Raw genomic sequence first — 25069 nt, forward strand, 5'->3', positions numbered from 1 at the left:
GCACAGATATGTTTCTGTGGGACTGTGTGATTGGGAGATGAGGGCATGTCTGGCTACGTCCTTCCTAGAAATGAGCCACTTGGAGAGTATGAGGGTGGACTGTAATTACCTCCAGGATTCTGCTTCAGGGCATGGAGACATGTGTGTGTGTGTGTGTGTGTAAGTGTGTGTGTGTCTAGGTGTGAGTGTTTGTGTGTGCACGTGTGCTAAGTGTGTATGCATTTCATTCTCGAAATAACCTGTCGGTCCAGTCAAACTCCTCACTGTCCCAAGAAAGGAGAAGAGGCGAGTCTCTCTCTTTCACTCCTCCTTTCATTCTTTCTCCCCGCTGGTCGTGGAAAGACCGGGATACTACCTTTCGTAAGTCTGTTTTTTTTACTCCGTTTTCAAAGAGATCAGCAACAAAATCGAATGATCATCGTTTCCATTTCCAGTTTACTGCCGTGATTTAGCCTCAAGTACCACACAAAACTGGGTGTGACGGAATTAATAGTTTGCTAATCATTTACTGATTTTGACTATGATATCTGAACTTTGGCTTGTGGAGTTTCCTTCTCTGTGTGCTGTGTGAGTACCGCTGTGTAAGTCCTCTTTGATGTCGGACTCTGGGGGAATGTTTGCTGTTACAAGATTGGATTAAGATGTGCGGGGCTGAATAAAGAACAGATGTAGGCATCTCTTCCTCCGCGTCACGCATCATGCCCCTCGACCCACAACAGCCCTGGTGTTGTTGAAAGAGAGCCAGGGAGAGATAGAAAAGATGTAAAGCTTGAGATAAAGAATAAACAAACAAGAAATGTAGCCAAAGAAGAGATTCCAAAAAGGTGGGAAACGACTAAAGAGTTAGTAAAGAGTGTCCGGACGCCCGGGCGAAGTGTGTCTTTCACACAAGAGAACCACAGCCTCAAAACTTTAAAAACACAGATTTCTCAACAAGTGCAGTCACATGAATCACCCCCCCCCCCCCCACCCCTAGCCCACCGTCGCATGTGATTTAGAATGTGTTTCTTATTAGCTTGTGTGTGCGCGTGTGTGTGTCTCCACGAAGCAGAGCCAGGACCCAGGGAGGATGTCACGTTGAGGAGACGTGCGTCCTGCCAGCTAAGACCCGTCCTGGAGACAGGAGGATGAGGTAGTGTTTACGCCAGGAGTTCACTGCGTCTCTGCTGGGTTTTTCATGCCGAAAGAGACAGAGACATGGCAGCTATGCGGACATGGGCCCTTCTCCTGCTCTGGTTCAGGACGTCAACACAGGGAAAGACCCCAGGTGAGACTCTCACCCATTGGTCGGATCGTTGGGCACTCTGTCTGGAGCTGGAGTACGGGGCTCGACGAATGAGAAAAGAGAGCGCGGTGCCTGTGCTACCTGGAGCTGTCGCAATCGTTAGGATCAAATTGAAAAGACAGAAAGCGATTGGTTCGGCATGGAGATGACAGATAAGCTGAATGATGGATTGTGGCAGGTAAATAAACCAGGTTGAGACAGGCTGAGTCACAGCTGAGGGAGGGAAGGAGGGAGAGAGCGAGGTAGGGAGAGAGAGAGTGAGAGAGAGAGAGAGAGAGAGAGAGGGAGAGAGAAGACAGATAGAATGAGAGAAGGAGAGAGAGAAAGGTAGGTAGGTAGGTAGGGAGGGAGGGAGGGAGGGAGGGAGCTGTGGAAGGCATGTGAACAGCAGGTGATATACTTCTTATTTGACTCCTGGTCACGACAGCGTGAACACACATCTCTATCCAAACGTGGTCTCTATCCACACAAGGCGCTCACCTCAGAATCACCAGAGTTTGCTCTCCAAACCACTCAAACAATGTGTGGCCCGTACATCTGGGAGACAGCTGTGGACACACCCTGTTTAGACGAGGGTGCATCCAAGCACATGCTGACACCAACGTGCACAGACTCAGCCCTCCTCCTCCCAGTGTCTCTCTCTTTCTCTCCCCCTTCTCTCTCTCTCTCTCTCTCTCTCTCTCTCTCTCTCTCTCTCTCTCTCTCTCTCTCTCTCTCTCTCTCTCTCTCTCTCTCTCTCTCTCTCTCTCTCTCTCCGTCTCTTTTCTGTCTCATACACCTGGACACACCCACCAGAAAAGGCACGGACGTCCTTCGGGGGTGGGAGTGCCTGGCCAGTGACACGCGTGTGCGTGATGTGTTTCAGACGTCCACATCACGTGCGTGTTTTCCGAGGACTGCGTCCTGCCTTGCAGCTTCCAGCCAGCCAGCGACCAGGTCATCCGATGGCTGCGACAGGAAGTGGTCATCTACACCCTTCAGCTAGAGGACGGCGAGGACGGCGAGGACGGCGAGGACGGCGAGGACGGCGAGGACGGCGAGGACGACCAGTCCGAGCACGAGCAGTACGACGGCCGCGCCTCCCTCTTCCCAAACCTGGTCTCGCACGGCAACGCCTCGCTGCGTCTGACGAAATGCGGCCCCAGAGACAGGGGCAGGTACAGGTGTCAGGTGAACTCCACAGCAGGACTGCACGAGGCCCAGGTCATCGTCAGGGTGGAGGGTGAGTCCTGTTGTCCCATCGTCCGCCAGGGATTCCTAAACACGGGGCTCCGACAGCTCCATGCTGGCAGGACATTGAACCTGCAGTCTGCTGGACTGGGACCTCGTCCATGCAAGCTGGCGGCCTGTCAGCAGGGGGAGGAGGGATATCTATAGTCTTATGGCTCTATGTGTGTGTGCGTATGTGTGTGTGCATGTGTGTGTGTGTGTAGCACCTGTCCGGTCCCTGTCCCTGTCGTTGGAGCTGTCCAGACTCGATGGCTACGAGGAGTTGAAGTGTGCCACTCGTGATGTCTACCCTGCCCCTCAAATCGCCTGGGCAACGGATCCCCCCACCGCTGGGGGCCTGCGACCAAACACGCGTATGCTGGCTGACGAACAGGGGCGGTACAACGTGGAGAGCCGGCTCAGGAAGCTGAAGGACCAATCACAGCTCACGTACATCTGTCGAGTCAACTCCTCCTATGGGACACAAGTCTGGACGGCCTCGCTCACAGAGAGAGGTACTGTCCACACACGCACACGCACGCACACACACGCGCGCACACGCACACGTGCACGCACGTACGCACTCAAACACACAGCGCATCGTTTCCATCGGTTCATTCTGTTTATCTCCTCCCTCCCTCTCTCGTCCTGAGATCAGCGATCAGCTGGACGGAGAGAAGGAATCTCACCGTGCCCTGCCACGCCCCTCCTCACCTCCCCAACCCCTCCCTCTCCTGGAGCTTCACCAATCACAACAAGCCGGCCATCATCCTCACATACAACAGCAAGCCGCAGCAAAGCTCCGTTTCGACGCTGTGGAAGGAACGCGTGGTGTTCGACCCGGCCAAGGTGGCGTCCGGCGACGGCTCTCTGTGGCTGGTGGAGCCGAACCGCCTGGAGCACGGTGGGGTTTACACGTGTGTGTACGCGTCTCTCAGGACCACGCACACCGTCGTCACGCGTGTGACCATGACTTCTGACTCAGGTGAGGATGCACACGTTCAAGAAAAGCACTGTGGGAGAACGGAATGCTGTTACTCGCCAGGGAGTTTCGAACAAAGAAAAAATTGCACTTCACGACAGGATGTGAGTCATGGTGTGAGATACGGTGTGAATGACTTATAAGGATCTTTATGAGCAGAAAGGCGATTCATGCGAAATCTGGCAAGCTCTTTTATCAAGAGTGTGGTGGGATTGTGGCTTGTTTGAATGTGTTTCTGTGTACTACTGTGTACTACTGTGTACTACTATGTACTACTGTGTACTACTGTGTACTACTATGTACTACTGTGTGCAGGACAGACTAAGTATCTGGCTGGGGAATCCAATTGGTGGATCGTGGGTCTGGTGATTGCATTGCTGGCCCTTGCTCTCGTGGGCATTCTGGGATATCTGAAAATCCGAGGTAAGACTGGTGGTGTTCAGAAAGGGGCAGCAGGGGGGGTTTATCTTTCACTTCATCCACTGACAGCTCTGCCCCCCTGGTCAGATGGCCAGCCTAAACCCAGCAAGGTGGTGGAGGAGGCCTCTGAGATGCATCCTGTCAGAGGTAAACACAGGCTCACCTCACCACGACCAAGTCAAGACATGTATTTCTCATGCACATTCAAAAACAACCGGTTAGCAGCCAACCAGGCAAAACCACACACTAAAATAATGAACATTAATCACATGGACATAGATGCAGATATATTCATGATAGGATCACATTGCTGTGCTTACACAGTATCACCTGCTAGGTTTGGAGTAAGTGGGTCTTAAGATGTGATTTGATAAAGTACTCACAATGAACACTGGAGGGAGCAAGGAGAGAGTGTGAGAAAGCTTGTTGGCATTTTGTTGTATCATTACAATAACCTTGTTTTTGTTTTTGTAACAGGCAACCCAGTCAGCGCTGAACCGTGTGAGGACAGTGTCTTGACAGCAGACGAAACCAACAGACACAGCTAACTCTGCCCAGTCTGGGCAAATATTACATAAACTATGGGGCAGACCCATGAAGAACATAACTTTTGGCTTATTATGTAAAGAATCATAACATTTGATTGGAAATCCTTATAAAGTTGTGTTGTTGATGGATCTTGTTTTTTTTTGCATTATGTTTTGATGCTTTAAATGGTTTTATGTGAAGCACTTTGCCTTGTTGTTGAAATGTTCTATACAAATAAACTTGCCTTGCCTCTGTGCCTAATCTTGCCCCATGACAGCCACATGATCAGAAATAAAAATAGACCTTGAGCTCTAGTGTTGTCAGTTTGACTACAGCCAGAGTTTCTGTGGTGGATAACATTTTTTACGTTTAAGGAGAGTTTGGGAAATGACCAGAGGTGAGTTACAGTTTGTCCTTGAGTAATGTCTGACCGATACATTCCGTATCAGACCATGACTACAGATACATCAGCTGTTCTGTCCCCGACTTGTGTGTCTCGACGACAGATAGTTAAACCCTGAGGATTGTAAGCTTGAGTGAGGAGCTGACGTGAAAGCATGTTTCCCATATCTTTATGTTTACTTGTGGTCCTCTGAGTAACATACACAGCACTTAATCCTGAAACTAAAATCCAGTTGTCCCGGCTACAGCCGAACCCCAGCCTGAGTTAACCTGCCCTGGTGTTTCTGTCCGTCTTCCTGGGTGTGTCCAGTCCTGGTCTTGTCTCTCTCTCCTGGCTCCCTGCACCACCTCGCCCCTCTCTCGTTCCAATCGCCCAGCTGTTGTCCATGTGTGATTACACTGCCCTGTATATCTCTGCTCCCTATGACAATCCTTGTCACTTTGTTGTCGTGTTTCATGTGAGTACCTGCTTGTTCCCAGATTTGTAAAATAAATGTTTGGGTTTTTGGTATCCAGCCTGCCTCTCCCTGTGTTTGGGTCCTCCTGCCCTCACACTCTGTCACCAATGGAAACTGAAAATGATTGCTGAAACTCATTGTAATAAAGGTCATGTTTAACAATATAAGTAGTTAGACCATGTAATAGGTTACTTGTACAACTTGGGTCCTTCCAGTTAAATCTCCTGCCGTCACTAGGAAACGGATTAGAGACATATTAATCAGAAGGACCTTTAGCACCAAGAACCACTGGAAAATTATTTGAATGGTTTCTATTACTTCAGAGCATATCTTGAGTCATTTGCTGTCAATCGACATGCCGAGCATACTTGTGAACCAACCTTCCTGGTTTGTTCAGATTACAGTGTATGGGTGTAACTTTTTTGATGAGAGTGTGTAACAAGGAGAGACATCGTAAGTGAAGACTACAATGGCTTGGAATATGGCATCGATCATGGTGGTCGTGACCTACAGTATGGTGTCCATGGTGATGAGAAGCCAGACGGTCAAGGGAACAGGTTAGTCTTTCAACTGTCAATATTTTTTCAGATCTGTTAAGCATCATCAAATAGCCTACCATCACAAAGTACTCTAATGCTGAGTGAAACTTCAATTTAGTACAAATTACTTTTATTTTAAATATACTTTTTTCATTGTCAATAATTTGATGTCTTTGTCTTTAAACTACCGACGGAAACTTATTCAAAATGTAAAGAATTAGTCAAAGTGAAACACAACGAGAATGGAATTCCAAGAGTTATCTTGAACTTCTGTGGGTTTGGTGTGTGATTACTATCTAATCAGTTCAGAAAGTACAAGGTCCATATTTTCCTGTGATAACCGAGGCAAAGTCATGTAATATTTAATATTCCAATGCTCCCTTTGATCATTTGGTCTATATTCTGGAAAGGTTTCTTTCTAAGTCTTTAGTATTACTTTCAAACCAGGATGAACCGAAGCCTGACAACCTGAAAAACATCATTCCACAGAGGCACTAAGTAGCTTGACAATAAGAAAAGCATGAGTTGTAAATGTATAAATACCAGACACACACACAGTGTGTTGAAGAACTGGCAACAAGTGTATTTCCTGTAAATGTGTTTCAGACGTCCCTGTGGTGTGTGAGTTCTCCGAGACGTGTGTTCTTCCCTGCTCCTTCCAAGTAGGCAAGGACTTGGTTCTCCACTGGATGTTCAGTCCAGATGGAGATCCAACTCGAACTGCTCACACGTACTACAGTAATAGCAACCAGCTCAGTCTTCAAGACCAGTGGTTTAGAAGCAGAACGTCCCTGTTTGATGAGCAGTTGTCGCGTGGCAACGCATCACTCCGGCTGACAGAGGTGAAGGTTCAGGATCAGGGACGCTACAAGTGCTACACCAGCATCATCAGAGGAACACAGGAGCACTTCATCAAACTGACCGTAGAAGGTACGACAGCTAATCGCAAATTGACCTAGAATGTCGCCCTAGTGACGTTGTCTTTTCGCACCTACCGCTCCTTTCTAAAGACTGTCTCTGTGTGTGTGTGTGTGTGTGTGTGTGTGTACACTATTCAACCTTCCTTCTACAGCTCCAGTACGTTCTGTAGACATAAAGCTGTCAGATGACGTGTTGACCTGCAGTTCCAGAGCCATCTACCCCCTCCCTAAACTCACCTGGTCCACCAGCCCCCCCCTGGTCAACCAACCCCCCCTAAGTTCTGAGACAAACACCCAAGGACTCTACAACATCAACAGCTCTCTAAGGATCATGGGAAATAACTCTGATATTGACTTTGTCTGCAATGTGTCATCCAACACTCAGACGAGAACAGCCAGGCTGAGGAAGCAAGGTAACTGTCCTAGTTCATCTCTGAATCACTCAGTCAATCTCTAAGAGACAGTGGGCCAAGACGCCATACGTACTATCTGTTAAATGCAGTGTTAAAATGATAACGATTAGCCAGCTTCCAGACCGTTCTTCCATTCATCCTCCCATATCCTCGTTCCATTCTTTGCTTCAAGCAGACTGTCCTGACAGATTGTTCATGTCTTATTGCAGCTCCAATTGAAGGTTCTCCCAGCAGCAGTGTGTCAATCTTCTGCAGCCTCCCGAAGTCTCCCTCTGACCCCCTGACCTTTGACCTCGAGTGGAGGTTCAACCACTCGGAGCTCATCCTCACCCTCAGCAGTGAGAAAGCTGAGCCTCAGGTCCAGGGGACGTGGAAGGACCAGGTTGAGAGTAGCCCTGAGCCTGGCAGGCTTCGGCTCCGCAAGCTAACACTGTCTCACCAGGGGACTTACACCTGTGACCTCAGGTCTGCAGGAAACAGATACATGTCTGTCACAGACCTGCAGATTTTACCTGAAGGTGAAACACACACTTCCAAACACTCAGTGTGCGAATTATACAATGACAATCGGGGGTTCAATTTCTTCTCCAGGGCATAAAGGGAACCCAGTCCAGCGCAGGCGTGTGCTTCAGTGAACTGAAGTCTTACAATCCCTACAGTCTCTTGCTTGTTTAACGTAATGTATGCAGTCTGTAGATTATGTTAAATCCAATCCATTACACCAGCTCATGGGGCACATACCACTAAACAACTTTTGTAGTCAGGGCCACCAACAAAATATCCACAAGCAAAACTTATTAGCTAGCTAACTTACCTTTCTTGCACTTTCTCACTACGCGGTAGCTACACTGAGGTGATTCAACCAGCTTCTATATTGCACACTGGTCACTCGTGCGCAGTGTTTCTTGAGTTGTATTGTGCACTTGTCACTTGCACACTGTTTATTGAGTTATAGCGAATTTGGCAGTGTAATACTGTGTGATATTCCCTGCCATAAAGTCAACATTTCTGTGTACCGCCAACCTGTTATTGAATGAATATGGTATATTGTAATATTTACGATTACAGGTAAGAACGATATAAAAATGTATCGACCCCCCCGACCTGTTGTTTTTACCTCTTTGGGGGGGTACAAGTCTTAATTATGGGGGTCAGACCCCCCCAAACCTCCCCGTAATTCGCACACTGCAAACACTCCCGACTCGAGTAAACCTGGCTCACAAACACCTATTTGATTTGACCAAATTTTGTTTACCAGGGGTGTGGTAGAATTGTGGCTTATTTGAGTGTTCTTCTGTGTCCTACTATGTGCAGGAGAGACGGAGTATCTGGCTGGGAAATCCAATTGGTGGATTGTGGTTCTAGTGATTCCATTGCTGGCCGGGTTAGGGTTTCTGGTATATCTGAAAAAAAAAGGTAAGGCTGTGAGGTTCAGAAAGGGGCAGCAGGGGGGTGTTTTATCCTTCACTTCATCCACTGACACATGCCTAAGAGTTGATCATTTCTCTACTTAGGAAGAATATGTGCAGATAATGACGGTAGCACAGGTAATAAAGACTGAAAACATAAGACATGAATGCAGTTTGTATAGGAATCAATAATTTATCAATCATTACAGACACTGTGTTTTTGCTTCTAACTGTATCTAAACAAACTGACTAATTTATCCTCCTTGTAGCCAAATACCCAAGTGGGTCAAGCACCGGCAGAGCAACAAAGAACAAAGGGAGTCCAAAAAAAATGCTAAACCCAGGGCAACAGACCTCACAACAAGGAGACTCTGATGCTGATTCCGAAACACTCGGACCACTGAAGGAGGACATGTCTAATGGAAGGGCTGAGATGCCGGTGGAGGGATACAATGTCACTAATCAAGTCTTGTGACAACAGCACACATTCTCTCATGAGACAGGGCCGCTATCACATGGAGCAACACATGAATTTGTGAAATGAAGGAAATTCACCAACTTACACAAGATACTTCCAACTGACAGCAGATTTATTGCAGCAGCATTGCAGCAGCAAAGTGGACAGAAGTATACATCAATTTACAAAGTAAGTATCCAGGGTTGGATACCCTGGACAGCCTGTCATGTTTACAAACCCAAACTGTTTGGATCTGTTCCAGCCTTGGAGAAGAGAAACAGCAGACTTTTAAGACTTGTGAAATCAGAAGATCTTTCAGACACCATGAGAACCCACCTCTGGGAGAGGTCGCTATCAGCAGCTCTGAGACTGGTCTGGGTCAAGGGTCACCACTGAAGGTCAGACAGGACAACACTGCCACCTACAGGTCACAGCCTGGATCGATTCTTTATCTATTTGTCCCAGACTGACGATGCTTCAACATAATTAACTTGAAAGTACTTGAAAAGGGGTGTGTTGGGTGTAAATATTTAATGCCAGTTCACATTTGACTGAGTATAAGCCAGTAATGTAAGGTCCAAAACACTGCCGCCTTTGGCACACAAAAGAACACAAAATGCCAAAAGAACACAAAATGCCAAAACTATCTTAAATGAAATAAACATTATTAAAGCACACAAAGAAGAAAGAAAGAGATTACTGGTGAATGTGTATATGTCTGTATATGTAAGATAAGTGTACGTACAGTGTGTCCAGGTGTATACAGCATGTGTGTGAGTGTGTGTGTGTGTATACAGCATGTGAGTGTGTGAGCGCGGCGTGTCAGTAGCGAGGGTTGTCCTCCTTGTAGTCATAGGGGTCTCCTTCGAAGGGCAGGGGAGGGGGGTGGTTGTAGATGCCCATGAGGAAGATGACGATGGTGCCTGCCGTCATCACCGGGGTGACCAGGAACAGACACAGACGGTCGACGGTGCGGGCGATCCCGCTCCAGTTATCCTTCTCCTGGAGGGGGGAGAGGGAAGGGACGGTATGGGAGGGATGAGAGGGAGGGGAGGGGAGGGGAGGGGGAGAGAGGGGAGGGGAGGGGAGGGGAGGGGAGGGGGGGGGAGGGGAGGGGAGGGGAGGGGAGGGGAGGGGGAGAGGGAGGACAGGAATGAGTCAGCCAAGGAAACAGTAAACAGTAAAGGAGGGTAAACTACTTCTCTCCATCCCTCGATCCATCTCTCTCCATCCCTTTCTCTCCCCCCTTTCTCCATCCCTCTCTCCTGCCTCTCTCTCCACCCCATCCCTCCTTCTCTCTGTCTCTCTCCCCTCTCCACCCCTCCATCCTTCTCTCTGTCTCTCCCCCCTCTTTCCACCCCTCCCTCCCTCCTTTCTCTCTCCCTCCCTCACCTCGTTGTAGTCATTCTTGTCATGCATGTGTTTAACAATGTAGTTGGCTCCGTCCACAGCTGGCTTCATCTCAGAGTACAGCTGCTCCGTCACCTCACCATCCGTCTGCGGCTTCTCCACTGCACGCACACACGCACACACACGTTCACACACACATTCACACACACAAACACGTTAACACACTCAACAGAGTTTGTGATTGGTTAGAATGTGTTGGTTAGAATGTATGTGTGTGTGTGTGTGTGTGGGGGGGTTATGCATGCATATGTTAGTGTGTCTGTGTGTGTGTGTGTGTGTGTGTGTGTGTGTATGGTACACCTGCAGCAGGTGTGGTCCGTGCGGTCAGCCCGTGTCTCTCTGACTGTTTCTCAAACATCAGCTCGCTGCGAGACTTCACGCTGTAGTACTCCTCCGCCTTGGCGATGTAGCCCACGGAGCTGGATCGCCGCGGCAACGCCCCCTCCCAGCTGGGCTCTGTGTCCGCCGGCCGCGACATGCGGAGGATGCGGGGCAACCTCTCCAGGAAGAACTGCAACAGCAGACACAGCCGTCACTCGCACTGAAGCAGGAGAACAGCAGACACAGCCGTCACTCACACTGAAGCAGGAGAACAGCAGACACAGCCGTCACTCACACTGAAGCAGGAGAACAGCAGACACAGCCGTCACTCACACTGAAGCAGGAGAACAGCAGACACAGCCGTCACTCACACTGAAGCAGGAGAACAGCAGACACAGCCGTCACTCACACTGAAGCAGGAGAACAGCACTGTGTGTGGGTGTGTCTGAGTGTGTATGTATGTGTGTGTGCATCTGTGTGTGTGCATGTGGTTTTGTCTGTGCATGTCTGTGCCTGTGTGTGTGTGTGTGTGTACCTCTTTGGTCCAGGAGGTCATGACGTGAGTGCTGGGGGTCCTGAAGTGCAGGTTGAGGACGACCACACAGTTCAACACCACAATGGTGACCAGAACCATGATGAACATCAGGTACCTGACCACAACACAACCACACCACCATGAGACAACCACACAAAGCCCTGGAGAACAAGGAGTGACTGTGTGTATGCGTGAGTCAATGTGTATGTGTGTGTATATATCAGTGTGTGTCCTACTTGACGATGAGCGGTATAGCCATAGAAGTCTCCGGAAGCCTCTGTGAGATCAGCAGCAGGAACACAGACTGGGCCAACAGCACTGAGATGGACAGAGTCATCTTCTCACCGCCTACACACACACACACAAACACACACACACACAGAGGGTGTTAGCGTTGTGAGTGTGTTGTGGTCCTCTGAGAGAGCAGACAGTAGCTGAAGGGCCTCACTGTCGGCTGGGAGGTAGTAGACCAGCGAGGCCATGAAGGAGATGAGCACGCAGGGGATGATGATGTTGACGATGTAGAACAGAGGTTTGCGCTTGATGATGAGGTAGAAGGTGATGTCCTGGTGCTTGTTGCTCTCCATGGGAATGTTCTTGTAGATGTTCCTCCTGGCCGGCTTGTGGATGATCTCCCACTCTCCGTTCTCTACAGACAGACAGAGGGAGAGAGAGACGGAGAGAGAGACGGAGAGAGAGAGAGACAGAGAGAGAGACAGGGAGAGAAACGGAGAGAGAATAATTAAGAGTTAGTGAGAATAAGTGAGAAAGAGATAAACAAGACAGAGGCCCTGATTTTGACCTGTGGGATTAGCACTTGACCGCTGTTTTAAATGATGCTGTGTGTGTGTGTGTGTGTGTGTGTGTGTGTGTGTGTGTGTGTGTGTGTGTGTGTGTGTGTGTGTACCTGTGAATCCAGCAGGGTCGATAATGATCCACTCCACCTTGTTGGATTTATTAGGATCCTCTTCATCACTATCCACCCTCAGGTGCATAGTGATCTCCTTAGCATTGTAGGTCAAAGACCTGCACAGCAACATGGGAAATGGAGTTTGCAGAATAACCACAGGGTTGGTGTTTATTCATGGGACTTCCCCTTGCAGTGCAAACATGCTGCCACTGACACACTGTGTGAATCCTATAGTCTCATGTAATCTAGCCTTATGTAGTCCTAGTTTTACATCATCTAGTCTCATGTAATCTAGCTTCATGTAGTCCTAGTCCGGTCTGGTGTAATCCCAGCCTTACGTGAATTTGAGGGTGCAGTTCTGCCAGTCGAAGGGGAAGTAGTTGACGTTGATGGAGCATGAGGAGCGGAAGATGGCGGGAGGGAGCCAGTACATATTCCCGTCTGGATACACGAGCACGTTACAGTAGTAGGCTACCTGGAACTGGGCGTCGTTACTGAGGGGTGAGAGCGAGTGTTACGTACACACTCACACACGCCCTCACACACTCTCTCTCTCTCTCACACACACACACACACACACCTACACACTCACACACAGTGTAGACAGACATTGTGACTTCATGAGTCTCTTTAACACATGTACACCCACCATACCACACACATACCTCCACACACACCTGCACATACCTCCAAGTACACCTCCACACACACTCAGACACAGTGGAGAGGGAAGGCCTCACTTGTTCTCCAGGACGATCTCAGGCAGCCACACCATGCTGGGTGGGAGACGCAGAACGTCGATGTCGTCGAACGCTGTCGTGTTCCAGGCTAGCCTGCTGTCCGCCCAGGTCTGAACACACACACACACACACACACACAGGCTCAGTACACACAACTGCACACACATGGGATAACCTCTCTGTTCAGGTGTCCAGGAGTGACACGTAGGGTTCACAGAAGATGATGACATCATATGAAATGATACTGTTTACATGATATGATATCATGGATGGAACATGGCGGTTCACTCACGTGTTCCATCCACACGTTGGTGAGCAGCGTCTCATCCACCTCTTTCTGTGGAGGGAGGGAGGGAAGCAAGAGGATAGATGGATACAGAGAGAGGGGAAGACAGAAAGAGTGAAAGAGAGAAGAGAAAAAGAGAGAAAGAAAGATAGAGATAAAGAGAGAGAAAAAAGGTAGAGAGAAACAGCCATAGAAACAGAGAAGTAGAAAGAAAAAGAGGAAGAAAGATTTGTTAACTGGACGTGTCCAAATGGGAAGAGCAGGTCATGATCAACTCAATCCAAACTACAGGACTGAAGATGAGAAAATCTGTTTGTGTTACGGTACTACGCATGTGTGTATTACCAGACCTCACTACTAGTCTGGGCCCTTCTGTTGTCCTCTAAATGCCTGAGGATCAGACTGGGGTATTATTAGCACTCACACACACAGACTCACACAGACTCACACAGACTCACACAGACTCACACACACATACTCACTCACACACACACTCAGACAAAGTAAAAAGGGGGTGACTCCCAGTTAAACACACACCAGACATAAAACAACAGTTACAAATCCATAGCAAGGCAAGCACACTATTAAAAAAAAGGTTTGGCTCCACAAACACACACACACACACACCAGAGAGATGAGGTTGGAGAGTGTGAGAGCGACACACACACACACACACACACACACCAGAGAGATGAGGTTGGAGAGTGTGAGAGCTAGGTAGACGTCCACCGTGTCCTCCTGTCTCTCCACCGGCCGCAGTTCCTTGTTGTAGGCTTGTTCTTTAAACAGGTGGTGGATCAGACGCTCCTCCTCATTCCTGCCCCAGCACTCTGACACACACACACAACAGTTTGTGTCTGCATGCAGTGGTATTCAGCCATGGGGTTCTACAGGCTAAAATCCTTTATTATAGTCGAATCAATTCAATTCATATTAAGTAGGCCTGTGAACTATCCCTGCTATAGCCATTTTGTCAAATCTTAACACAGACCATGGAAGTATTACATCTTGAAATAAAAGATTTTCCTAAATCAACGTCGACAATGTGAGGAGTGGCAAAGTCGATAAACAAACACTTGAACTCGGATATAATTGACAGGTCTATCAGTGAAACATGAGTCTATTGACTAGGGTCCGTTGTACTTACCGGTTAGAAGGAGCGAGAACAGAAACACAGCTCCCGGTCCCAGAGAATGGACCTTCATGTTTGTCGGCCACCGAAACGGTTTCTCAGCCGGTTCTGCAGTCTGCAGTTCGAAGCCTCGCAAACTCTAGGTCTCGCTGCCTGAGTGGCGGGAACAGATGGGCTTTCGCCCCGACAAGAAATAGACATCCGATCCTCAGTGGTTGTAGAGTAAATGTAGTCAAGCACAGCACATGCTTAGAAACCGTCCTGACTCCTACAAGTGTCAAGTGTTTGTCCTTACATCTCACTCACACAATAAGCACACGCACACACAATTGTGATGGATGACCAGAGCTGATAAATCATTTATTTGACAACAGGGACGAAAACAGATAGTTAAAAAGATAAAAGTTTTAAAGACAAGCAAACGCACAAAAACTGACAAAAAAGCTCAATACATAGCACTGCGACAAACAACACCCAAACAGGCTCATTAGATACATTATTTTAAAAACGAATTGTTTCATTCTTGAGAATCATTTCTCGCGTCTCTGAGGGAGGTCCAAAGAGTGTGTCCGTGGGCGTGGAGGTCACGCGTCGCGTCACAGCGACAGGTTCACATCCTTGGTCAGCTTGCCTCCGCTCAGACTGTGGATCATGGCGATCATGGCGGCGTTCTTGTTCAGTTCGTCCTCCCTCTTCTGGAGCTTGGCCTCCACCTGGCCCTTCTGGACCTCCAGAGAAGAGGCCTGCCGGAAGAGGGGGGAGAGCAGAAAGGAAACACCCAGGCTTAGTGTGGGCCTAGCGGGTTTCCGACAGTGAGGTTGAATGAGATCTTCTCTGGAGGTTCAGACGGGTGCGCGGGTTCTCTTACCCGGATGCTGGCCTCCTTTCTGGCCATCTCCATTTTGTGGAGATCCTTCCTCAGAGCGTCCACGGTGTCCTCCAGCTCCGTCTTCTCCTTCTCTCTCGCGCTCCCCCTCTCCTCCTGCTCTCTTAACTCAGCCTGCAGACCTGAGAGAAAGTCGTTTTAGTTGGTGGGGGCTAAGATAGATAAACTTTGTGGTCCCCAGTGGGAAATGAGTCTTGGACTCGGATGCTGCAGTTTATCCCAATAATAAAATAAAAACATCCCCACCAATCAAGTTGAAGGCGTGGGCAGAGTTAGGAGAGAGACAGAGGCATTTCGGAGTCACTTGTAGAAGACCAACCTGTGATGTCACCGTCTCTCTGCTGAAGATCTGATTGGAGGCCGCTGATAAGCTCCTCCCTCTCGTGCAGCTCAGAGGTGAGCCTGTGCGAGAGACACGTTTAGTTACGGGGGTGTGTCATGTGTTCATGGATTAAAAGTTCGAGGTGTTTCCCTCTTCGAATGGGGCCGTTCATAGCTTTATAGGGACCCATTCGTTTGAACCAGGTGTGTTGGAGCAGGGAAACATCCAGAACATACAGGAGAGTGGGCCCTGGAGGACCAGGGTTCAAGACCACTGCTCCAGACCCCTGTGTGTGTGTGTGTATGTGTGTGTGTTACTTGTCGTGCTGCAGCCGCAGGGCATCGTGGGTCCTCCTCAGAGCGTCGCTCTGCTTGGTGAGGGCGACGTGCGCCCCCTGCAGCTCCTTCAGCAGACGCTCGCTCTCCTTCAGCCTGCGCACACACACACACCACAGCCCGGTCACACGAGCCAGCGTGGGCCTTTCTCACTGTAGGTGTGTAGGTCTCACTAAGTGTGTGTGTCTCTCCCTGTGTGTATGTGTGTGTCTCTCTCTCTCACTGTGAGTGTGTCTCTTACTGTGCATGTGTGTATGCCTGTGTGTGTGTGTGTGTGTGTGTGCGTGTGTGTGTGTGAGACCTGCAGAGCAGCTGGTTGTAGGAGCCCTTGAGGGCCTCGTGTTCCTGGGAGTCGGCCTGCAGGCGGGCGTTGTGCTGCAGGATCTCCCTCATGTCGGCCTCGGCGCTGCCAGCCTCCAGGGTCCTGGACGCCACCTCGCCCTGCAGCGCCTCCCGCCCGCGCTCCGCCTCCTTCAGCAGGGACGCCAGCTTCCGCGCCTGCACACACAGGAGTGTGTTCGAGGAGGGTTGTGTCTGTGTGTGTACAGTACCAGTATGTGTGTGTGTGTGTGTGTGTTACCTCGGCCTCGGCCTGGGCCCGTTGACAGCGGTACTGAGAGATGAGCCGGTCAGCCTGGGAGAGAGCCAGAGCCTTGGCCTGGAGCAGGTCCTGCAGACGGCTCTCCTTAGACTGACACACACACACACGGTAAGAGACACACACGCAGGCACACACAGGACGAGAGGGTTCCTTACTAAAACACGTAGGGTTGCTTGTATGTGTGTGTGTGTGTTCTCCTGGAGAGATGTGACGTTGGTACACACCGCCAGAGCAGACAGCTTCTGCTCGTAAACATCCATGATCTCTGACACGCGCACGTCCTTCACCTGCTCCTGTAACTGCAGCGGACACACACACACACACACCACAGGGATGCATATTAGGCTCACACATTATGTCACACTCACACGCTCTTTCTCACAAACAAGCTCTCTCTCTCTCACACACACACACACACACACACCTCCATGCTGTTCTGGAGCTTCTCTATCAAGTTGTGGATGCCCTGATTAGAGGGACTGGATGGGCAGGGTCCTGATAGGGCGTTGCTGAGGGGGGGCGGGATGTCTGACACGGCAACACGCTTGACGGACAGCTCTGCCTCCCTCTGGCGGTAGGCGTTGTTGGCAGCGATGCTCTCGCCCAATCTGAGACGATCAATAATGACACAAACACACGACCCACTGTGTGAGGGACAGATACAGCAGGGTGATGAACTGATGACCGTGTGGGTGTAGGGAGGGATGGATGGAGGGATGGAGGGATGAATAGCTGGTTGGATGGATTGATGCATTAATGAATGGACAGCTGGACGTGTGACTGTGGTCAGTGACTCACACTAGAGTAGGGAAGTCTGGAAGGGGAGTGGCTTCTATCAGCAAACTGAGGCCCGTCTGCACGCGCTCTCTCTGATTGGACGTCATGGCCAGGGAGAGGGGAGTGACCATCCTTGGGTCCTATGAACAGAGAGAGAAGGAGAGAGAGAGGGTGCGGGAGACAGAGAGAGAGCGTGAGGGAGAGGTTTATACTGTCATGTCATGGAAACATACCTATCAGCAGACAATCGTCCTTCAACCAAGACAGTAAGGAAGTGAGTGTGTGTGTGTGTGTGTATGTATACCTGGAGGATCATGTAGAAGTTGGTCTCCATGCCCTTCACCTGTTGTCTTAACTTACTCATCATCTCTACGGTCTTCAATACTGCCTCTGCACACACCTGACTGGAACACACACACAGTAAGACTGTGTCTGCCGTATGTGTGTGTGTAACCTGTGTGATGAGGTCACTCACCTGAGGTCACAGTCGGGGCTGGTGAGGGGCCCGTTGCTATGGCAACAGGACAGGAGGTGTTCCACATGAGACAGGCAGAGCTGAGGGCTCAGCTGGCTGGCTAACACACACCTGGACGAGTCCTCACCACACAGGAGTGAAGGGGTTAAGGATTAACACCCACATACAGAATAACACACACCTGGAAGAGTTGGGCCTGGGGGGGGGGGCTCAACAACACTCACACACACACACACACACACACAGAAACACCCACAAGGATATCTTGCAGCAGCCCGGTGGTGTGTGTGCTCCGTAGGCAGTAGGCTCTGAGCTGAGCATCTCCTGTCAGCGTGTCTGGTGTCTTCAGGAGCCCCAACACCACAGGCACCAGCATGGCCACAAACCCCAGCACACTCTCCACCCCCAGCGCCTCCTGCAGAGGCAGGGAGACACCACAAATACCATCACACTACAAATACCCAGACATTTCCGGAACAGTGAATACTTGCATGAGGAACTTTAAGAGCACCGCGTTAAACATTTCCAGTTAGAGTCGCAGTGTGTCCCAGTGAGGCCTCCTTACCTCCAGCAGCTCAGTGAGCAGCTGTAGGGCCTGCAGACAGCATGGCCCCGCCCCCTCCACTGACGACGTCAGCCATTGGACGAGGGCCAATCCTGGTTCCGCCTTCTTCCCCGGGTCCAGCCCTGCCCCCTGCTTACGGCCTGCTGCCCGGAGCCGCGGCCCAGCCGGACGGAAAACCACGTCACACAGCAGGGAGCGAAGCCCTGACACACTGCAGAGAGCCAGGAGTAACTCCAACACCTGAGAGAGAGAGACATAGAGAGAGACAGAAAGAGAGACAGAGAAACAGAGACACAGGCTTGTAAACGGGGTGGAAGGCTGATGTGGAGAGGAGCAGCTCTGAGGCAGGACAGTCGCCTCACCTTGGCAGCAGAGTCTGGGTCCCTCCCATGCAGCAGGCCCAGCACCTGGGACACACAGGCGGAGAAGTGCTCGTACCTCCAGACACACACCCAGAAGAGGACGTGTGCAGGAGAGATTGAGATAAACAGAGAGAGAGAGAGAGAGAGAGAGAGAGAGATAAACAGAGAGAGAGAGTGTGTGAGATAAACAGAGAGAGATTAAAACAACGAGCATAAAACACTTTCAGTGAGAAAAACAACAACGTAAAGACGCAGCAATAAAGTCTTTCATCTGAGTGAATACCTGGTGAGGTAGTCAGATATCTTGGGGTTCCGGATCAGGTCAATCAGAAGGTCAACGGAATACTTCCGGGTCAGAGTTCCATCCCCGTTGACGATGATGTTGAAGATGAGCTGGAAGGTCTGGTGGATGTTCTTGGCATCAAACAGCTGAGAGACACACAGAGCAACAGATACCTCCAGTCAAAGCTGATCTAACAGCCCCACCAGGCAGCCAGTACACCAGGTTACAAAGCTCTCCGTTAGGGACCGGTCTGGGTCAGCAGGTTGGGGTCTTCCCCTGGGCTATTCTCACCTTGTCTACCCCAGGCTAGCCTCACCTTGTCTCCCAGGCTAGCCTCACCTTGTCTCCCCCAGGGATAGCCTCACCTTGTCTCTCCCGGGCTAGCCTCACCTTGTCTCTCCCGGGCTAGCCTCACCTTGTCTCCCCAGGGCTAGCCTCACCTTGTCTCCCCCAGGGCTAGCCTCACCTTGTCTCCCAGGCTAACCTCACCTTGTCTCCCAGGCTAACCTCACCTTGTCTCCCAGGCTAACCTCACCTTGTCTCCCAGGCTAACCTCACCTTGTCTCCCAGGCTAACCTCACCTTGTCTCCCAGGCTAACCTCACCTTGTCTCCCAGGCTAACCTCACCTTGTCTCCCAGGCTAACCTCACCTTGTCTCCCAGGCTAACCTCACCTTGTCTCCCAGGCTAACCTCACCTTGTCTCCCAGGCTAACCTCACCTTGTCTCCCACCCTCTCCCCCAGGGTGAGGCTGGCCAGGAGAGAGAGGGCAAACACCACCACCGTCAGACTGTTGTGGGCCAGGAAGTTGATCAACGTACGGTAGAAGGGCTTCACATTGCTCTGCAAAGACACACACACACACACATACACACACACATACACACACACACACACAGGGACACACACAATCACACACAAGGACATGCAAAGAAACACAAACACACATAATTTAAGAACATAAGAGTAGGCTGTTTCATGGATTCATCCGAACTTTAAAGACAAACAGTATAGACTCACAAGAGCTTTGATGTGATTCTGAACAGACTGGTTGTTGTGACACAGGTTAGCCATCAGACCCAGGCACGGCATGGTGATGTCATCATTATGAGACTGGCTGAGGGGGAGAGGCAAAGGAGAACGTGACAAGCTGCCTCTTAACGGTAAAGGTTAGCATCCATACAGAGAGAGAAAGGAGAGAGAATCTTACATGTTGGTCATGAGGAATGCTATGAGCTCATGAATGTAGTTGCTACAGTGGAATATCCGTGCGTTATACGTCAGCTTCTGAAGTAGCTGAAGACACTGAGACAAACACACACACACACGTTATACAATGCACAGACTTCACCAGCCCCATACACTGGACACACTAGTAATACATCCATGTAGGTCTGCCTGGTGTACCTACCTGCAGTACCAGTGGATCCTGAGGGGTGGCGCTGTTGTAGTGGATAATAGAGGCCAGAGTGCTGGTCAGGTTATAGCTGCTGTGGAGCACCTCCCTGCTCTCTTCATCACATGCTGGGACAGTTACACATACACACACACACACACAAGTAAATATCTCCAATACTTCCTGTAAGATTAATTCTATTGTGTTCATTTAGCAGAGTTTTTTTTCCATAGTGACGTACAGGGGGGTTCTATGTAGACAGACATGCCCCTGCCCTCGAGTCGTTTTGACCCAGAGAGAGTGAGGGAGACAGAGAGAGGGAGACAGGTCAACTTACCAAACTGAGCCAGCAGAGAGGTGATGCTTCCTGTAAGAGCAGGGTTGGTGTTTGGGTCCCCAGCCAGCTCCACCAGCCCACTCACACACTCACTGGGCAACACCTGACCCGATGACAGCAGACGATCGCATCTCTGCCCTAAGACCACCTACACGCACACACACACACACACACAGTTACTTGACTGATATGAATCTGGTCACAAAACTCTTTAATCAGTTAGACTTACCTCCACTTGTTTTTGAAGTTGGGCGGTATTTTGAGCAGATCTATTGTCCCCATATTGTTGGATAGCTAGAAGGAGTGACTTCAGACACGTTGTCAAATCCATTCTGCAAGGACAGGACACAGAAGTTACCCAATGTACTATGAGTTAGACAATAATATGCCGTCTTTGTGGCTAGCTAGCTGATCTTATCTGGCACCAAGCCTAGCACTACATAATTCAATTGTTAATAAGCATCTAAATGACATTAAGAGTTTAGCCAGCTAAAGGACAGCTGACTGCTTGTGTGGGTTGCTAGCACGGGGCTAGCCAAGCCAACTATTAACAATCTAACTTCAATTGAACCCCAGTATGTTGCTAACTAACAACTAATTGACCTTACAGCACTTAACATACAGACTGAAGCCTTATATGCAGCTTCATTTTCATGTTCTGAGATACATATTTCACTGTCCTGGGACATACTTGCTATTATTTTCGGAGCCCGTTGGGTACAGTACTGTACCAGACACAACAACTCGTTCTACTTCCTCCCGCTTAGATTTTCGTAAAGCGGACCGGTCTATCTTCTTAAGAAAGGAATACCAATATTTCTTTCTGAAACGAAACATATTTTGTAGACTATTTTGACTGTGTATGTGTTTGAAGTGCATGTTTATCTAGTTTTATTATAGTTTTTTGACATATGTTCCCGGAAAACAAAAATCTGTTCCATGTTGAAATATGTTTTAAAAGATAATTCACCCCTATCTAAATCGCATTTGTTGGGTAATCCGACAACATGCCTACTAAATACACAGCAGAGGGCGCTCTTAGGCAATATGCATTAAACCACAGAAAACACAAACCAAAGACGCTTGTGCGCTTTAAAAGTCCCCTGAAAAATATTTGTATAAGTTAAATGTCACGACAGAATTATTTTTCCAAACAACAGGGTTGATTATTTAAAAATTCACGCTTGAATCAGTTTACCGTATGAACTAAAGGGGACGAACTGCGATTCGCAAAAACATCTGTAATTTGACTGAAAGCAACTACAGGCTCGATGCCTCCGTCCTTAGACCCTGTACATCATGGGGAATGTGGAATGAACTATGGCAAGATACATATCCTAATATTTTTCACACAGCTCAGTTTTTTATTAGGTGTAGGCAGCTCACTAATCCACATTACTAAGAGACAACTCTTACACCGTAGATAGTGCTCATCATCATCATCATCGCCATCCTGCTCTTCCAGAGGTAAGTCCTGAGTGAGCTTTACTAAGCTCTGTGAAAACCGAAGTCAGTGTGTCTTTGAATATACCAGTCTCCCTCCTGTCTGCTGGCTCACTGAGAGCTGAACACCAGAAGGGAGTTAGAAGGCCAAATAGAAATGTTCCTATCCTCCCAACCTGATATTTTCCATTACTCCCATTTCCTCAGTGCCAAGTCTCCACAAAGGGCTCTGTTCTCTGTTCATTAACCCCTCTTATCACAGACACACACAGAGTGTCTAGCTGTAGTGTGTCTGTCTGTGTGTGTGTCTTTCAAACTGTGTCTGCTGACGGACTGTTGAGTGACAATCAGACAGTCATTTTTTCTCCATCATCTATCTCTCTTTTCTGTATTCTTGTTTTGTTTGTGCTTTTATTTCCCCTTCCTGTCTGTCTCTCCCCCACCTACCCCTGGGCTCAACTGGGGAGGCCCAGTTCCCTGCCCCCTTCTAATGACATAACATGACGTGATTTATATGCCTTTCAGGTTTGTCATTGCTGGTTGCCACCCACTGGGGCTCAAAGTCAAAGACAACTAGTCCTACAAAAGTGCAGAAGCCCACTAGTGTTGAAGTACTGTGCATAAGCACACAAAACACAGTTTGCTTCTATGTCCTGTGTGAGATTGAATTGAGACACATCTCTTCCACTCCCCCTCCATGTCTACCTCTCTCTCCCTCTCCTTCTCTCCCTCTCCTTTCTCTCTCTCTCTCTCTCTCTCTCTCTCTCTCTCTCTCTCTCTCTCTCTCTCTCTCTCTCTCTCTCTCCCTCCCTCTCTCTCTCTCTCTCTCTCTCTCTCTCTCTCTCTCCCTCCCTCCCTCCCCCCCCCCCTCTCTCTCTCTCTCTCGTGTTTGCCTTGAAGAGTGAATCTGAGGATGATTTCTGGTGGTGCATCGACCACTGTGTCAGCCTGGAGGGCTGGCAGCACAACCTGGTGCGTCCCCAACAACCACAACCACTCCACATCCGAACCCTGACTTCCCTCCAAACCTAACCCCAGCCTGTAGCATTGGCCGGTTAGGGTTTTAGTGTGACTGCACCCAGGTGTGGTGGACCCCCAGGTGGGGCCTAGGTGAGGTGGAGAGATGCCCAGGGAGGCGAGAGGCTGCGGTGCCCGTGGGTCCTCTTGCAGGTCCTGGATGACGGGGGAGACCTCACTCACTGGATCTACCAGAAATACTTCAACATGTCAAAACAAACAAACAAATGACTAAAAATGTTCAAGAATATCAAGGGCATCGTAGAGGAGAGCGTCACTGGCATCCACAGGTGGGTGACACACGCACACACATACACACAATTCAGGTTAAACGGCAGTCTGTCCTCTCCCTGTCTGCCTTCATGATCTGACGTGGTCATGTTGCTGTCTAGTGGCCAAACATTGGAATTGCATTATTGTTGTATAATAATTCCTTGAGGGTTTAGGTTGGTTATATGTGTTGATCTTGGGCCATCTATGACATATCATGTAGAAATAGCTATATAAATAACAATGTAGTTGATGTCATAATTTGTCATGTTCAAAATAAGGAAGTCATTAGGTGTGTGTGTGTGTCTCTGCAGGTTGTAGTTGTCCAAGGCAGGCAAGCTGTGTGTTCTTTCCATGAACTTCAACAACTCTGTGACCAAGCAGAAGTTTGACAGCCTGCACTGCTAGAGAGAGTCCATCTGGGACAGGAAAGAGTCCACACACACTCACTCACACACACTCTCTCAAACACACACTCACACACACATAATCGGTTCGGGGGCCCCCCAAAACATTAGTGAAAAAATGTTTTTGCCAATCAAAGGGCCCCCTACACTGTTTTTGTTTAGGGCCCTTAAAACCCTATAGGGCCGGCCCTACACACCATGTCATATGATGTCATAAAGGTTGTTTAGCAACAAGCCTGTCTCGATCCTGTCCTGGATCAACGTGTTCTATGACGTCACAATGGCTCTCAACTCTATAAATTCCGGCAGTTAAGCGGCGGAGCTCACTATCGTTTTGGAACCTGATTGAACGAGTAGCACGATGGGATGCGGCTGCAGCAGTCTACCTGACAGGTGAGGAGGATACTGTCCTAGCTTTCATTCCTAGATGAAAGCTACTACATTCACGTTTAGCATATGGGGGACCTGTTATCGTCCGGGCTAGCTCTCGAGACACTCGTCAGGAATTTGACGAAAATGTAGATACAAGTAAAAAAACGTTGTCACAGCATTTGAGATGTAGGTACTAGTCACCTAGATCAAAACAGTCCGGCTTGAAAACTGAAAAAGCTATTCTACTAAACTTATAGTTGAGAGCTTGTTTATTAATTTAAATGTCAAAGTTAGACTAGGCTGCAGTTTGGTATACATGCAAAATGAGGTGTGATATTGATGAGTTAACTTTTGTTACTGCAGCAAAATCTTCTTTAACAAATTAACAGAAGAAACGGTCTTGATCGGTCGGGAACGTTGGAGAGCTTGATTGGTCGATAATAGGTCACAAATGTGTTTTAATTTCACTATTTAGGCCTATTGTTATTGTATACATAACTTTTTCTTTTATACATTTTTTAGGTTGTTTCAAAAGAGGAAAGTGACTTTGTCAGTGGTTGGACTTGACGGCGCGGGAAAGACGTCATTACTCTTTACTCATTACTTACGAATGATTACAGGTTACTAAACTGATTGACAGTCCCTTTCCAGCATGTGTAAACAGCACCAGTGCGCTGACTGACTTGGGTTTCTCCTGCGCGGCGCACACCAGCAGAGCAGAGACAGAGAGCCTCTGCTGGTGTCTCTAAGGCAGAGATGGAGTCTTCTGGTGTCTCTGAGGTAGAGATGCCTGTGGCAGGCTACCAGGTGACCCTGCTGGACCTGCCCGGGGATCCTGGTCTCAGGACCCTGTGGGCAGATTATTA

General features: G+C 49.1%; 3 protein-coding genes across 8 annotated transcripts; 1 reads left to right on the plus strand and 2 right to left on the minus strand.

Moving 5' to 3' along the window:
- The first annotated feature begins 83 nt into the window (after positions 1–83).
- Positions 84–9437, plus strand: hhla2b.1 (HERV-H LTR-associating 2b, tandem duplicate 1). 6 transcript variants are annotated; one of them, XM_062479255.1, is made up of 10 exons: positions 3636–3899; positions 3984–4043; positions 4374–5841; positions 6430–6753; positions 6896–7156; positions 7366–7674; positions 8471–8572; positions 8671–8703; positions 8835–9211; positions 9285–9425. In XM_062479255.1, exons 3-9 carry the CDS (start codon positions 5754–5756, stop codon positions 9038–9040), a joined length of 1323 nt encoding a protein of 440 aa, XP_062335239.1. In that variant the 5' UTR covers positions 3636–3899; positions 3984–4043; positions 4374–5753; the 3' UTR covers positions 9041–9211; positions 9285–9425. The 6 variants fall into 6 exon arrangements, with proteins under 6 accessions (XP_062335244.1, XP_062335243.1, XP_062335239.1 ...); XM_062479261.1 differs by having other exon boundaries at positions 3637–3899; positions 8671–8684; positions 8996–9437; XM_062479257.1 differs by lacking the exon at positions 8671–8703 and having other exon boundaries at positions 8835–9437.
- Positions 9438–9534: 97 nt separating this feature from the next.
- On the minus strand, positions 9535–14563 carry chrnd (cholinergic receptor, nicotinic, delta (muscle)). Its single transcript, XM_062479254.1, has 12 exons — positions 14372–14563; positions 13909–14054; positions 13231–13275; positions 12939–13048; positions 12537–12692; positions 12196–12314; positions 11737–11937; positions 11525–11636; positions 11289–11403; positions 10733–10943; positions 10415–10533; positions 9535–10024 (listed from the first exon to the last, which is right to left on the minus strand). Exons 1-12 carry the CDS (start codon positions 14427–14429, stop codon positions 9845–9847), a joined length of 1572 nt encoding a protein of 523 aa, XP_062335238.1. The 5' UTR covers positions 14430–14563; the 3' UTR covers positions 9535–9844.
- Positions 14564–14702: 139 nt separating this feature from the next.
- Positions 14703–21725, minus strand: cip2a (cellular inhibitor of PP2A). Its single transcript, XM_062479527.1, has 22 exons — positions 21386–21725; positions 20924–21026; positions 20695–20842; positions 20373–20485; positions 20172–20266; positions 19982–20078; positions 19682–19804; positions 18963–19108; positions 18680–18755; positions 18318–18557; positions 18017–18167; positions 17753–17888; positions 17582–17681; positions 17299–17417; positions 16925–17108; positions 16725–16799; positions 16480–16590; positions 16201–16397; positions 15882–15995; positions 15562–15644; positions 15225–15364; positions 14703–15099 (listed from the first exon to the last, which is right to left on the minus strand). Exons 1-22 carry the CDS (start codon positions 21571–21573, stop codon positions 14953–14955), a joined length of 2886 nt encoding a protein of 961 aa, XP_062335511.1. The 5' UTR covers positions 21574–21725; the 3' UTR covers positions 14703–14952.
- Positions 21726–25069: the final 3344 nt, after the last annotated feature.

This window comes from Osmerus eperlanus, chromosome 15 (assembly GCF_963692335.1).
Source record: "Osmerus eperlanus chromosome 15, fOsmEpe2.1, whole genome shotgun sequence".
In the NCBI taxonomy this organism is placed as follows: Eukaryota; Metazoa; Chordata; class Actinopteri; order Osmeriformes; family Osmeridae; genus Osmerus; species Osmerus eperlanus.